General features: G+C 48.8%; 1 protein-coding gene across 1 annotated transcript; it reads right to left on the bottom strand.

The window, feature by feature from the left end:
• Positions 1–7546: 7546 nt before the first annotated feature.
• KCNS2 (potassium voltage-gated channel modifier subfamily S member 2) lies at positions 7547–13507 on the bottom strand. Its single transcript, XM_008001183.3, has one exon. The coding sequence runs from the start codon at positions 13463–13465 to the stop codon at positions 12032–12034; it is 1434 nt and encodes a 477-aa protein (XP_007999374.1). The 5' UTR covers positions 13466–13507; the 3' UTR covers positions 7547–12031.
• Positions 13508–13918: the final 411 nt, after the last annotated feature.

The following is a 13918-nucleotide window of genomic DNA, read 5'->3' as shown; positions in this document are numbered from 1 at the left end:
AACTGATATGGAAAAATATCTCTGAGTGATATTGAGAAGTTTCCAGAACAGAGCAAGCTGCAAAAGCATTTTTCAATTCTCCAGGTGCAAAGATGTGTCTATTAATTCATAGAAAGGTCTGGGAAGACATACAGTACACCAATGCAATAAGAATAGTTACTCTGGGGTGGGGTCTGAGTTTAGACGGTGGTTGTCATGTGAGTTTTGAGTTCTGCCTATAAGGTATGATTTATTTGATTTCAACTATTGTGGAATTACAAATTAATGCACTTTAAAACTACATTTAAAATATCTACCTTCTAGTGTTGTGGTGAAGCTAAAATGCAATGACTCTAGACTCATTGCTGCACAAAGGATGCTCCATACATAGACTATATAAACCACACCTGGTAAAGACTCCTGAAAAAGGCAACAGGAACCCTCACTTTTGGGCATGGGCACTTTTGGGCATGGGCTCTGTACCTGGCACTTTCTTCACAGTGACCTTCTAGATGTTAAATGTGGCCTTGGGATATTAAATAGATGTTAAATGTGGCCTTAAGATACATCTCTGTGCTTCCAATTCCTCATCTACCAATGGAAATTATACTAGAACCATTTTATAGGGTTTTTGAGAAAAGGAAATGCATGGACATGTGCCTAGTGAATGTTAGCTATTAACGTCATCATCCTCCTCCTTAGATTCTAGCTGAGAAGACAAATGTTCAGAAAGATGATGTTACTTAACTGAATTCTCACAGTAGTAAATGTCTGACCTAGAATTTTAATGAAGATTTATGTAAGTATTTGCACTGTACCACTGGGTGATGGTACACACACACACATACACACACACGCACACACACGTGCTTAGGTAATAAAATCGGATAGAAAACTGAACCAGGGACAGGGGATTAGGGAATGGGGAACTGCTGTTTAATGGGCACAGAATTTTTTTTTGCAGGTGAAAAAGGTTCTGGAATTGGATGGTGGTGATGGTTGCACAATATTGTGAATGTACTTAATGCCACCAAACTGGACACTTAAAATAGTAAAATTTCCGCTATTTTATCACAATTAAAATTTAGAAAAATAAATTTTTAAAAAATGGAAACGGGAGAAATTTGCCTTAAGACTGCCAGCCTAGGAGCTGGAGCTGGAGCTGAAAGGAGCCCCTGGGTCTGGGGCTCTCAGGGCCTCTGGCCACACTCTCCGTCTGGATTCCTGCCATCTCCCAGCCCCCAACCTTTTATCCATCTGTGCCTCTCAGGAGGGCCCCAGGAGCAGCCTACTCTTAACTCCTTTATCCCTCTGGGGCTAGGCTGGCCCCCTGGAGCAGGTTGGATGCTGGCAGTAGCTATCCCTGGTCCTGCCCCAAGGAATCAGGACGCACATTCTCCCTCTGATATCCCTCCTCTCTCTGCAAGTCCTAGCTCAGGCGTCACCTCTTCCCTGAAGGCTAGAGAGGTGCCATGTTGTGCGCAGCATCTCACTGCTAGTGCATGGCAGACGACAAATGCACACTGCAAGCTCTTCTTCCCACACCAGCACATGCGCTGCCGGCTTCATTTGAGATCCAGTCAGTGAACCGCAGGGCTAAATCGGTATGCAGACTTCATTGTGCTGAGCTGGCCGCAGAGGATACATTTAAATGAAGGGCTCAGGTTTGGGTTTGGGGTTTAGGTTTTGCTAGCAGATCAGCAATGAGACATTAACTAATGTTAAGCCTATCCCTCTAACTAGTGTAAAGTAATACTTGCCGACACAACTGTGTGCGCCTGTAGCGACCGCTGCTCTGATGCCGAATAGCACGTGTGCTTTCCACTGAGCCCTGCCTCAGAGGGGTTGGGGGCCTATATAGTGATTCGTTTTTACACTATTCACCTGGGAACTGGTTCATGCAGTAATCATCACCCGAGGGGAGTATCTGGCAAGCTTTCCTCAGTTCTGGATCTCATTCAGAAATGTGCCTCTCAGGGAAGCTGTCCCTTCCAATCTCATTGTTGGTGGCATTGCCTGGCTAGCATGTCACAGGTCTCCAGCCTGGGAGGCTTTGCTAAGGATGTCGGTGCCCTGAAACTCCTGACCCTTGATGCAGCTATGTACCACGTCAAATAGACTCCGCAGGGACTTGCAATTTATCCGGAAGAGCAATGACAGGGCCCTTCTGCCCTCATTTCATTTATTATCTGTCAGCATTTATTCTGTGCCAGGTACTGTGTTGGGCACTGGAGATAAAATCTCCCTGTATCCATGGAGCTTCCAGACTAGCGGGGGTGACACACATCACCCAATAAATAAAAATGACACATTACAATAACAGCTAAGAGGAAAAGCATTGGACACAGTGAGACAACACGAGGGAGAGACACTGGCTGGCAGAAAGCAGAATTTAAATTGGAAGGAGTGCAGAGAAAGCCTCTCTGTGGAAGTGATGTCTACCAGGAGCCCTGGAGAGCAGCTGCTTCCATCCCCTTCTCCGCACGGGTGAGGCTGTCCCCTTCCATTCCACCCCCATGTTCACAGACACACACAGAGGCACAGACACACCCACATGCATACACTCAGACACATGGACATATACAGAGGTTCACACACAGACACATACACGCAGGCACACATAGATACACACAAGGCTCATAAACATCCATATGGCCACACAGACAGACATCCAGGCACACAGACATAATGGACACACACACACACACACACACATAGACTCACAGACACACAGACACAGAGACCCACGTACACACACATAGACATACACATGCACGCAGGCACACACACACATATGCATCTCTCAGTGACATGTCAAACCTGCTCCAAAGGGGCTGTCTGAGGGGCTGTTTCACCTGAGGGCACCCACAAGAAAGTTGGGGGGAGACACTGAGGGCCAGGGCAGCCAGCACAGGGCCTGGCAAATGGCTTTGCCCTCAGCGAAACAATGGCTCCTGGTTGACGCGGTTCCACCTCTTGGTTCCTCTCCTGGCACTGTTTGCTGAGGCCAGCACTCCAGTCTCTCAATATGTAACATCTGCACATTCCAGTTTTCAGGCATCAAGCTCTTCCCTGAAATACCAGCACGAGTGAGTCCTCAGACTCGGGAGCTCCTCGCAGTCTCTAAAGCTCTGACACGCATCTACACATTCTCATGGGTGCTCAGGTACAATGGGAAGGTCAGTAGGATATCTCAGTTTGACTGAAAAGGCTTTAAATACACACACACAAACATACACACAGGAGGACTTTGTTAAAAAAAAAAAAAGTGGGGGGGAAGCTACTGAATAATCAGTGATCTCATGTTTTAAAATTGGAAAATTACATAGCAATATATTTAAACTGTGCATAAACCTCACCATCCTCCTTCTGAGCCTCCAATCGCTGGCTCCCTGGTTCCCAGTGTAGAGGAAAGGTCAGGGTGGAACTGGTTTGCCTCTGGGCCTCTGTCAGCTCCAACCAGCCCCTCTTTCCAAAGGCAGCCCTCAGTCCCCAGCCCAGGAGAGGCATGAAGAGAGCTGCCTGGCTTCCCTTCAGCAGGCAGTGGGGAAGCCCAGGGACACCCTTGGTTTTGTGGATTGCGGTTTCCCTCCTCTCCTCCCACATTCCCACAAAAAGAAATGCATAATCTGATCCTGTGATGGTGGCCTTTGTAATGACCGACTCTGGACGCAGCAGGTTACAATGTAGCCGCTCCCAGTGGAGTCAACCCTGGGCAGACCTACAAAGTTTGCCAGAAAAATCAATACAAAGCTGACAGATCAAAAGTGAGTCATGCCAGTTCTCCTCTTAGGAAACAGTTCGATGGGTGTCTGACTGCTAGCACCTCAGTTCTTTTCATAGTAGGTCTGAAAATAGCTCAGAAGTCTTTAAATGTCTGGAGACGTAGGCGACAAAAAGAGTTTTAAGTGGAAAAAAACCTCCCCAAGAACCCCAATTCTGTTCCTGCCACATACCCCCAGTCCACCCGCTCACGCCATGTAGGCTGTGCTCCTGGGTGCCCAGGGACTGCTGGGCAGATGGACCGGCTGCTGTGGGAGGTCGAGAGTCTAGGGTGCAGGCTGGGTCATCCCTGGATGGATGATGAGCCTGGCCATACAACCTTCAGAGGCCCAGGCCCTTTGTGCTGCCAACTCTGTGTGTCCCTAGTTACAAAGCTCTAATGTCTCTTCTGTCTGTGCCTGGCTGCCCATTGAAAGGCAACTCCTTCCTAAATGGGCCCTTTTCTGTCTTTTAGATAGCACCTTACTGGGGCCGTGCAGATTTTCCACTTCCTCAGCTGTGGCCCTTGGCATCTGTGGTTATATTCAACAGGAGCACCAACGGTGGCCAAGAAGTCACTAGTAGGTCAAGACACTGGAAAGAGAAAGATGTGTGTGGGGGGTGGGGAGTGGAGGGGTTGCAGAAAAGGATGGGTTGTTGGGGGAGAGCCTGGGGATGAGTCTGTTGGGAATGAACATGAGTTAACATGGACAGAAGTGGGGTGAGAGCCCTAGAATGGATGCAAGGGGACCAACATGCAAGATACCGAGGAAAGTGCAGGAGACACCTGGTCCAGTGGGTGCAGGCGAGGAGATGATGTGGTCTGCAAGGGGAACCCCTGAAGTAGTATTTCCCCATGAATGGTCTGAAAGCCACCTGAACCCAAGTCACCTGCGAACCTTTAACTGCAGATTCCTGGTTTCACCTCAAGAGTCTGAATTTGTAGATGGGTGATGCCCAGAAATCTACATCGTGAAAAGCTCCCTGGAGGATTCTGCTGCACAGTAAAGTGTCTCTCAAGTCTACACTGCTTATGACTGTGCACAATGCCCTTTGGATTTATTTCCCTTGCGTCTAACATGGTACTTGGCAATTACTCAGCTGCCAGTAAATAATCACGATGGTGAGTAAAGAGGTACATAAATTGGGAGGATTCAAAGATGACCGAAATTTCAACCCGAGGGGCTGGGAGCGCTGTGGTTCCATTGACAGAAATGAGGAAGAAGTCAGGAGGAAGAGCAAGTTTGGAGTGAAGGTGGGAAGTTCCATTTTAGAGAGGGCGAATGCCAATGCACATGGGTGACGTGGGTGTGGGGCTCAGGAGTGAGGGCATCGGGCAACAGACACAGGGGTCCTTTGCAGGTGGGTTGAGGCTGCAGTTGGATATAGGGTGTGGCAGGCTCCTACGGACAGTGTGGCTGTGGACAGAATTGTGGGGGAAACTGAAGAGGGAGGGGTCAGAGGAGAAGGAAGAACCATGGGGTGATGGGAGGGAAAAACAGAGCCCCAAAAATCGCAAAGGAGGGAGTGCCCGGGACTTAGAGGCTGATCTGTGTGGCCAAAGAATTCGGGGGAGCTTGAGAGTGGAGGACAGGACACTGAATTTGGCTATCAGGAAAGCACTGGTGACCATCAGGACAGCAGTTCCAAAAGGGCGGTGGGAACAGAGGCCAGCCACAGAGAAAACACAAGGAAGTGGCAGGAGAGGAAAGCCAAGGTCACCCCTCTAGGATTTCTCAGGCAAAAGGAAAGAAATAGGTTGGCAGATAAGGAGTCAACTGAGAAAAGCAAGGCTATGGCCTCACTCATCCCCAAGGGTCCCTTCCCATGCCAGTCTCCCTCAGGGTGACTCCTGGCCTCTCCATAGTGTCCACTTCCATCTCTAAGCTGAGGACTCCCACCCCAGGCCTCCCTCTGCCCACCGCACACCCCCTCTGTGTGTCCCAGGCACTCAGGCAACATGGCTCTGAGTATTCCCTATCTCTCCACGTGGCACCACCATCCACCCAGCCACCAACCCAGCCAGAAACCCAGAAACCATCCTCCCCTCCCTCTCATCCCATATCCAGTCACTGATGGAGTCCTGCAGAGCCGCCTCCCCGCTGACCTGCACTGCCCCTCCTCCCCACCCCACTCCCTTTGTATCTGATCTATACTGTGACCGTGACCTCAAATCAGCCACCTGTCCCCTCTCACACTTCCAAGCTGATGCTAGAGTCACATTCTGACAACATTCATCAGGTCAGGATGTCTCCACCCTGGTAACAAAAGCATGAAGCTCAGGCTCTTCAGATGGCTTAGCTCTGCCCCCCATCTGCACCTTCCTTCTCTCTAGACTTACTGACTTCGACGTTCTGCACACATGCTGGTGCTTTGGCCTTCTTTTCTCTGCCTATGCAGGTTCCTGTTCCTGGAGGAAAAGGTTTGTTTCCTTTTCCCTCCCCTCCACCTGTCCAGCCCTGAATCCCAGCACCACACCCTGTCTGGCTGGCCCCTGGAGTCCTCTTTCTGTTTGTAGCCCGGAAGTCTTGTCTTCACAGAGGAAACAGTCATTCCTTCTTTCCTTGTGTCCTCATTGCCCTCTTCATCCAAAAATGCTTCCAGTGGGCTCCGGAGCTCTCTATTCTACCAGACTGTGGAGCCCTCTGGCAAGCAGGGATGGGGGCCAGTCCAGGTGGAGAGCAGTGGGAGCAACCCCAGCGATCGTTGCCTCCAGGAGGCCTTGCTGGGCTAGGAGCACGCTAGGTTGACTGGAAATAAAATAGACTCACTGGAAGTCCTAAAATAATGTCACTAGACATTGCCTCTCTTTTTGCTCTCTGCTCTTTTCCTTTCTTTCTTCTCTGCGTTTTCCTTTATTCACTCTCTCCTGTTCCCTCTTTTTTTCTCTTTCCCTCCATGTTCTGGTTTCTTCCTATCCCGTTCCTTCTGTAGGACCTTACACAACTCCAAGGCACGCCAGCCTTCTTCTCCCCGTCTCTTGTATCTCTTTCCCCTCCCTCTCTTTCCCCTCCACGGATCTCTGAGGACTTGTTTGCATCTCTGTTCTTCTGAATGCATCAGCTGCCAGCTGCAGACACAGTCGTTTGCTTGGGAGAATTTACCCAGGAGGATGATGCTATTGACAAGTGAGGTCCCAGAAGGGGGAAAATGTTGCAGAGTTTCAGACCTGCAGCATCGACCAGATGTAACACCCATGTAAGGTCCTTGGGTGGCAATGCTAGTTAAGAATTCTCCTAAAAATAACAGGAGATAATAACCGTGTACATGCAACATGTAAGTTCTTCCCTCAAAGGGAGGTGTTTGTTTTTCCTTTTAAGATGTAAGGCATCCTGGCCCTAAGATACCCCTGAACATTCATTTATACCCTTGCTGCAGGGATGGTGGCTAAAGGGGAGGAGCTGAGCTACCCCCCACTTGATGGAATGCAAAGACTGTGGCGAGGCTGGAGAGCAGTGCTGTGCATCCTTCCTCAACCTCAATGAGTGTGGGGCAAGGTTAACACAGATTTCTACACCGTTCTGCTGCATACACAGATAAGGTCACCTGCAGATGCCACCACTGCTCAGTGTGAGTTGAGTGTTGGATGGGACAGGCATCTGCTCTATACAACTCAGGGCCCCTTCTGGGCCCCAATAACCTCATGGAAACAGGTAGGGGATCTCCTATCCTTCATAAAGGCAACAAACCAAAATGAGCAGTGTTAGCCCTGAAGTTGAATGGGATCTTGGTGATTTTCCTCTGTCTAATGATTGTTAATAGCAGGAATCTGGATTCAGTGTACCTAGGTGGAAATAGTGGAAATCCCAAAGGAGACACTCGCTGATGATTTTAAAACTTGATTCACTTGGATCAGAACCTAGCTCAAGCATTTCCCTGATTGCATTGTCCCTGCAAATGTCGTCTACTGTGGCTGACTGCTGAACAGGAAATGAAACCAAATGGAAGGTTGTTTGTAAACAATGTCTCTGCTCTTCTTAAAAATAAATTAGGGATAGTAGGATCGGCTCATGGCTAGAATGAGGACATAGAGAGACATGCAGAAATTCTGTTTTTATATTGAGATGAAGAAGTGGGTAGGGCTTTAAGGATGATCTAATCCAACCTTCTCATTTTGCAGCAGTGGAAGGTGAGGCTTGGAGAGGCCACACTATGTACCTACAGTCACAGAGCTGAAGGCAACACCCAGCAGAACCAAGTCCGCCCAGTGGCCTTCCTACTGATTCACCATGGCCTTTGGACCGGCTTATACTCTCAGTCTATTTTAAGTGTGCCAAGAAGTGTCTCTATGTATCCCCCAGCAGTGTTCATGCCCAACCAGCCAGGACACTCAGGGTTACCCAATTTACTATGAGGGAGCTACTTCGGCAGCAGGGAGAGTGGCACTTTGGAACAGGGTGGGGCTGCCAGGGCAGGCTGACAGAGGTGCTGAGCAGGAAAGCATGCGGGAGGAAAATCCTGCAGGGGTGTCTGTTTCCCAAGAGTTACAAGAATACATGACCATTCCTTCTACAAAGGAGGCTAGTGGCTCAAGATCCTAGAAAAGCAGGATCCCGCCTTTACAAAGAATAAACAACAGCTTCCCCTTCCCCCAAATTGCAAAAAAAGAAAACAAAAACAAACAGGCTTTCTCAGGAAATCTGGTCCCCAACTTTAAATGCCCTCCTTGTTTGCTACTGCATATGTAATTGAAGTGCCTCCAAGAGGTGCAAATAATTTTCATCTATTTAATCTGCACACTTTTTGAGGCTGGAGTCCTGGGTGTGTCAGTATTACTGCCCATTCCCGAATCCAGGCACAGAGATGAAAGTGCAACAATCAGACATAATGGTTCTGTGCAGCCTGCATCAGTGCTTGCACAGTAGTGTGTTAATAAGTGTTAAAACTGACATCTCAAATACGGCGTCCTCAATTTTAAAAATTATAACTCTGTAAGAAGTCATGCTGTTAAAACATACAAGAAATACCAGTTAAACCTTCAAGTAGCTAACACACAGCCTGTACAGATCACCACTATCCCAAAGTGCATAACAACTTATTTTCTTTGAAATGAGGCAAGAATTAGCAGGTAGTTCAATTATCTGAGTGCTAAGATAAGTAGAAATAACAAATCCAAATGTTAAACACCAATTACTACCTTACAAGCTACAAATCAGCTCGGCATTACAACATGCCCTTCCTCACTCGCAAACCCAAGAAATGTGGGGGTTTGGCAGAAAACACAATCCTGTAACCAATATGCATTTGTGCAACAGACATGTGTCACTTCCCAACCCAGCACTTCCAAAATGCACATCACAGATATCAAAGCCTGGCCCGTATATTTGTCCCAATGGTATTGAAAGCAATAACCTTCAAATGTTGGGAGTGACGCTTCTCTCAAGCTCACAGCTGGAAACAAGTCATCTCCAGTTTCTACTCTGTCCCCCTAAAGGAGGTTTACAGGTCAGTCTGACAGGCTGGTTGCCAAAGATGTCACCTCATATTTTTAGCCTTTGCTCCAAGAGCAATGCAGAAAATTAACCTGACCCTCCCTGGTTAGCTTCAGGGACTAAAAAAAACTGCTGGTTAGATGTTACCTAGCAAGGTCAATCGAAGACCCAGTGGAGAGCACCTGTAAACTTCACATCTTAGTGAGACTTTAGGGAAGAGGAAGATTATTTCTCTCTGGGTCACCAGTCAGTCTACATCCCTTGTGGGAATTAACTCCATGGTTCAAGCCAGCCGGGTTGTTCTCTCTCCCACTTATCTAAAACCACCACTTGAAAAACTCAATGCTATTGGGACATTCTCTTGCTCAGAAGTGACTAAAGGTCCAGGTGGGCAAGATAATATTATATAAGTATATATGTAAGTATATATGTATGTACAAGAGATGTTAAAAAGATAGTCTCTAAAGCACTTTGGGATTCCTCCAATGAAAGGCACCAGATAAATGCAAGTCATTACCAAAAAGAAAAGTCAAGTTTTCCAGCTTTCACATCTGCAAAGGGTAACCACTAGGGTACCTCTTTTTTGGTGGTAAGCCTTCTTGTTTAGAAAAACCTCATGAGAGTGACTGAGTTATTCTGCCTCCTTCCTTGTTTCCGGTTTGCATAAGTTTCCTGGTCAGTGGCCGTGGATACCAGGCTCAGTGACCCAACACCATCAGCCTTGGCAAACTGAACGGTCCTCTTAAGTCTGTACCACTACCTGCCTTCAGTGCAGCTGGGGATGATTCTGTAAATGTTATGCCTTCCAGGGCTGGAAGCAACAGCCAAAGCTAAGTGTTCCATGTGCAAATTCTGAAAAATAGCCCTGCTCCTCTGATTCAGTGCCCCATTGCCTCTAAGTCATCTCACTTTTCCTGATGCTTCAGAGACATGGATGTAGACACTAGGAGACAGCCACCTCCAGCCTCCCATGAGCCTCCAGTCTGATGGAAAGATTTGAACTGGGGGCTCCAGGACACAAGCGGCTAGTGAATTCATTCAATCAATCACCCACACTGTAGTAGCCATGACAACTACAAGAACACAAAGCCTTCTGAGAAGACCCTTGCCATGCCTCCACGAGGTAAGTATCATCTTCAATCAACTGAAACACAAAAGGACCTCTTAAGAAGAGTCCCAACCTTTGGATGAAAAGCCTGGATAGCTCCATGCTCAGACCCCTGGGTTCTATTGCCTTTTCAAAGATGGAACAATAATGAAAGCCCCCTGGAAAACCATCAGATTACCTTAAAGATGATGGAGAAGAATTATCTTATAGAGGAACCCAGGTTCCCCATCACAATGTTATGTGCTGGTTAACTGAACAAGAGGGGCAGGAGAATTTTGGAGGAGAAAACAGTCATTTCCCTTCAATGCAAGTTTAGAAGTTCGAAAGTCTTTTGAATAGCATTAAGCTTTTCAAGTTTACAATTTTTATGACATTTTATGAACTAGCAGTTTTTTTATTTTACAACTCTTTCCTTTCTCCTGGCCTCTACCCACTCACCCTCAGTGAAAGGCAGTTGGAATGCAAGTAAGAACTGCAGCATTTCCATCCTGGGTAAGCCACACCACCTTCATGCACATCTATATTTTGAGTACATGCTTCCATACCACCAGGTTTCCATGTCATGGCAGGAACTCCAGGGAAAACATAACATATATACAACATACTATATCTTAGAAGCAAAATTATTTGAGTAAATTCTGCTTAGAAATAAAAGCGCTCTCATTTGATGAGCTTTCAGAGCAGGCAACAAAAGTAAGCTACTGCCCTTGCTAGCAACTCAACAACGTTCACCTCAGGGAGACGATACAACAGTAAACTTCTTTTTAGTTGAGGAAGACAACACAACCTTACTCCTAAACATCTTAAAAAATAAATATTTCAAAAACATGCTAATATCTTAGACGCAGCAAAGTTTGGTCAAATGGTCTAGATCAGAAACCTCATCCAGAAACACATGTCTCTACAGTCACCCTAGCAAACACGGAGGTTTGACCATGAACCAAGGGGCTCAGCCTGCACTGACTTGGCTTTAAGCACCCTAGGGTCTCGACTATTTAGCTGAAGCCCCTCTCCCTAACACATCTGTCCTTGGAGAAAAAATTCGATCTTCGCTACATGTTTAACTAACATTCTCTAAAGAGTGACATTTATGAGATGAACATCAGTGTACATCGTTCTAAAGATGATAGGTGCACCCATGCAAGCCACGGAACTACAGATCATTTATAAAAACAACTTACAGACTTGCATTGGTCAAGTGTGCTTAACTTTGCATTCTCTTTGTTTTGGTATTAAAACTAAATGAAAGCAATGAATAAAGAGCTGAGATTTTGTTTTCACATGACTGTGAGCAAAAATCTCATGATATCCTTGCTGACCTCATAGATGCATTTCCAGTGGACAGACTTGTGGGGGCTTTTTGTACAGAACTCACACGACAACCTCAGAAACAGGAGCACAACAACTCATAGACAGTACTGGGCCACAAGCACTAGAATAGCGTACACGATGAACAGAAAAATTAGCATTCTGGGTGTACTCATCTGGCAAAAAGGTGAACATTTTATGCCCACGATGCAAAGACCAGTGAGTGTCATTTCATGGAAAGGTGCAAAGGCATGGTGTCAGACACACCACCCTCTAAAAACAACTCTAAATACTGCAAAAGAAACCTGGGTGCATATCCCATGCATCTCTCCCCTCAGGGGCTGGGCATACTCCTTACACCATAACCATAAGGTGCCTGGCTGTGCCAGAGGCACAAGAGGCAGCTCAGCAATGTGGGGTGGAGGGTGACAAGTCCTCCCAGCTAATGTAGTGAATCATTTAAACTGAGTTCACTTGGTGAGCTCCTGCTCATGTTTGTCAGGCTTGCCATGAGGGATTTAACTTTATGGGCATAATAGTCCCTTAAATTGACTGAAGGGACCTCCTTCATTCCATCTCCGAAGTCACAGCTGCGCATGGCACTCTCAAGTTGCTTTTGGCGCCGGTAAAAGTGGGAGAACTTATTGAAGATCAAGGTGATGGGCAGGACCACCACGAGGATGCCTGCCAAGATGCAGGCAGAGGCAGTCAGCTTCCCTGCTGTGGTCCCTGGGACCACATCCCCGTACCCCACTGTGGTCATACTGACAGTAGCCCACCACCAGCAGGCGGGGATGGTGGCCAGGCCCTCGTTCTCCTCCTTTTCAATGGTGTAGGCCACCACGGAGAAGATGGAAATTCCCACAGAGAGGTAGAGCAAGAGCAGCCCTACTTCTTTGTAGCTGTATTTCAAAGTGGCCCCCAGGGAGCGGAGGCCCGTGGAGTGCCTGGCCAGCTTTAAGATGCGGAAGATCCGCATCAGCCTCAGGACCTGGGCCACCCTGCCCAAGTTGGCTAAGGTAGGTGTGCTCTCCACCACCAGGTTCACCACTAGAGTTATGTAAAAGGGGACGATGGACATGAGGTCAATAAGGTTTAGGGCATTCTTGAAGAACTTGAGGAAGTCAGGGGCCACAGCAAACCTGGCCACCAGCTCAAATGTGAACCAGGCGATGCCAAAGTGCTCCACGATTTCGAACCTAGGGTCCTCGCCAGGGTTGCCCTGGCTATCAGGGATTTGGAAGTCAGGCAGGCTATTGAGGCACATGGTGATGATGGACCCCATCACCACCAGAATGGACAGGATGCTGAAGACCCTGCTCAGCACTGAGTAGCCAGGGTTGTCCAGGGCCAGCCACAGCTGCCTGCGGAAGTTGCCAAGGGGCTGCCCATCGAACTTGGAGGCGTCGTTGTAGAAGGCAAGGATCTCATCGAAGGAAGACGTGGTGCTCTCCTGGTCACTCTGCTCATCCCACTTCTCCTGCTCGGGCTCCACTTTGCGACCATGGTAGCTGTAGCTGCAGCAGGAGTCAATGAAGAACTCGTTGATGCCCCAGTACTCGATTTCCTGGCTGAAGGAGAATACGCACAGCTCAGCCATGACGTGAAGCTTGCCGGTGTGATAGAAATGCAGCACGTAGGGGAAGAGCTCAGGGTTGCGGTCAAAGTAGAACTCCCGCTGGACGTCGTCGTAGTCATCGCAGAGCTCCAGAATGGCCTCGCGCGAGTGGCAGAGCAGCAGGCGGCCCAGGCGCGTCTCGGGAAAGCGCAGCAGCGTGTGCGAGCGCAGCCTCCTCTTGAAGCCGCCCACGTTGATGCGGATCTCCCCGTCCTCGACGTTGGCCTCCGACACGTCCCACAGGCTCTGGCCGGTCATGCTGGAGGCACCGGCCGCCCGCGCCGCGCGGGGGCGCTACACCTGGAAGCGGAGGGAACAGCGTCGGCAAGAGGGCCGTGCGCCCCGGCCCATCGCCCCCTCTCCCTACCCATTTCTGGCGGGCCCAAGCCTCCTAGGTGGGTCTTGGGTGCTGAGGGGCACTGGGCTGGGGCAAGAGTTTGAGGGGTCTGACCCCCTCCCAGGAAAGGCTGGGGGGTAGGTATGTTTCTATTAGCACGGCTCCACCCCGGGGGTCTCGGTTGGCGCTTTGCGCGTGCGGCGTCGCGTCCCCGCGGCTCTGAGCGCCCAGGGGGCTGCGTGCTGACCTTGTCCATGGGCAGGCCCGGGAGACGCCCCCGCCCGCTCGCCGCAGACAGGAGGGGCCAGAGCTGAAATACGCACGGGCAGAGCGGGGCCGACATGGGGGGCGCGTAGCTTTGGGAGGTTGGGGCG

This window comes from Chlorocebus sabaeus, chromosome 8, assembly GCF_047675955.1.
Source record: "Chlorocebus sabaeus isolate Y175 chromosome 8, mChlSab1.0.hap1, whole genome shotgun sequence".
NCBI classification, from domain to species: Eukaryota; Metazoa; Chordata; class Mammalia; order Primates; family Cercopithecidae; genus Chlorocebus; species Chlorocebus sabaeus.
The sequence above is the reverse complement of the archived record's forward strand: the minus strand, read 5'-3'. Positions and strand labels throughout refer to the sequence as shown.

Bases quoted from the DNA above. Each gene is read 5' to 3' on its own strand.
- KCNS2 (XM_008001183.3), bottom strand. From the start codon at position 13,465: ATGACCGGCCAGAGCCTGTGGGACGTGTCGGAGGCCAACGTCGAGGAC.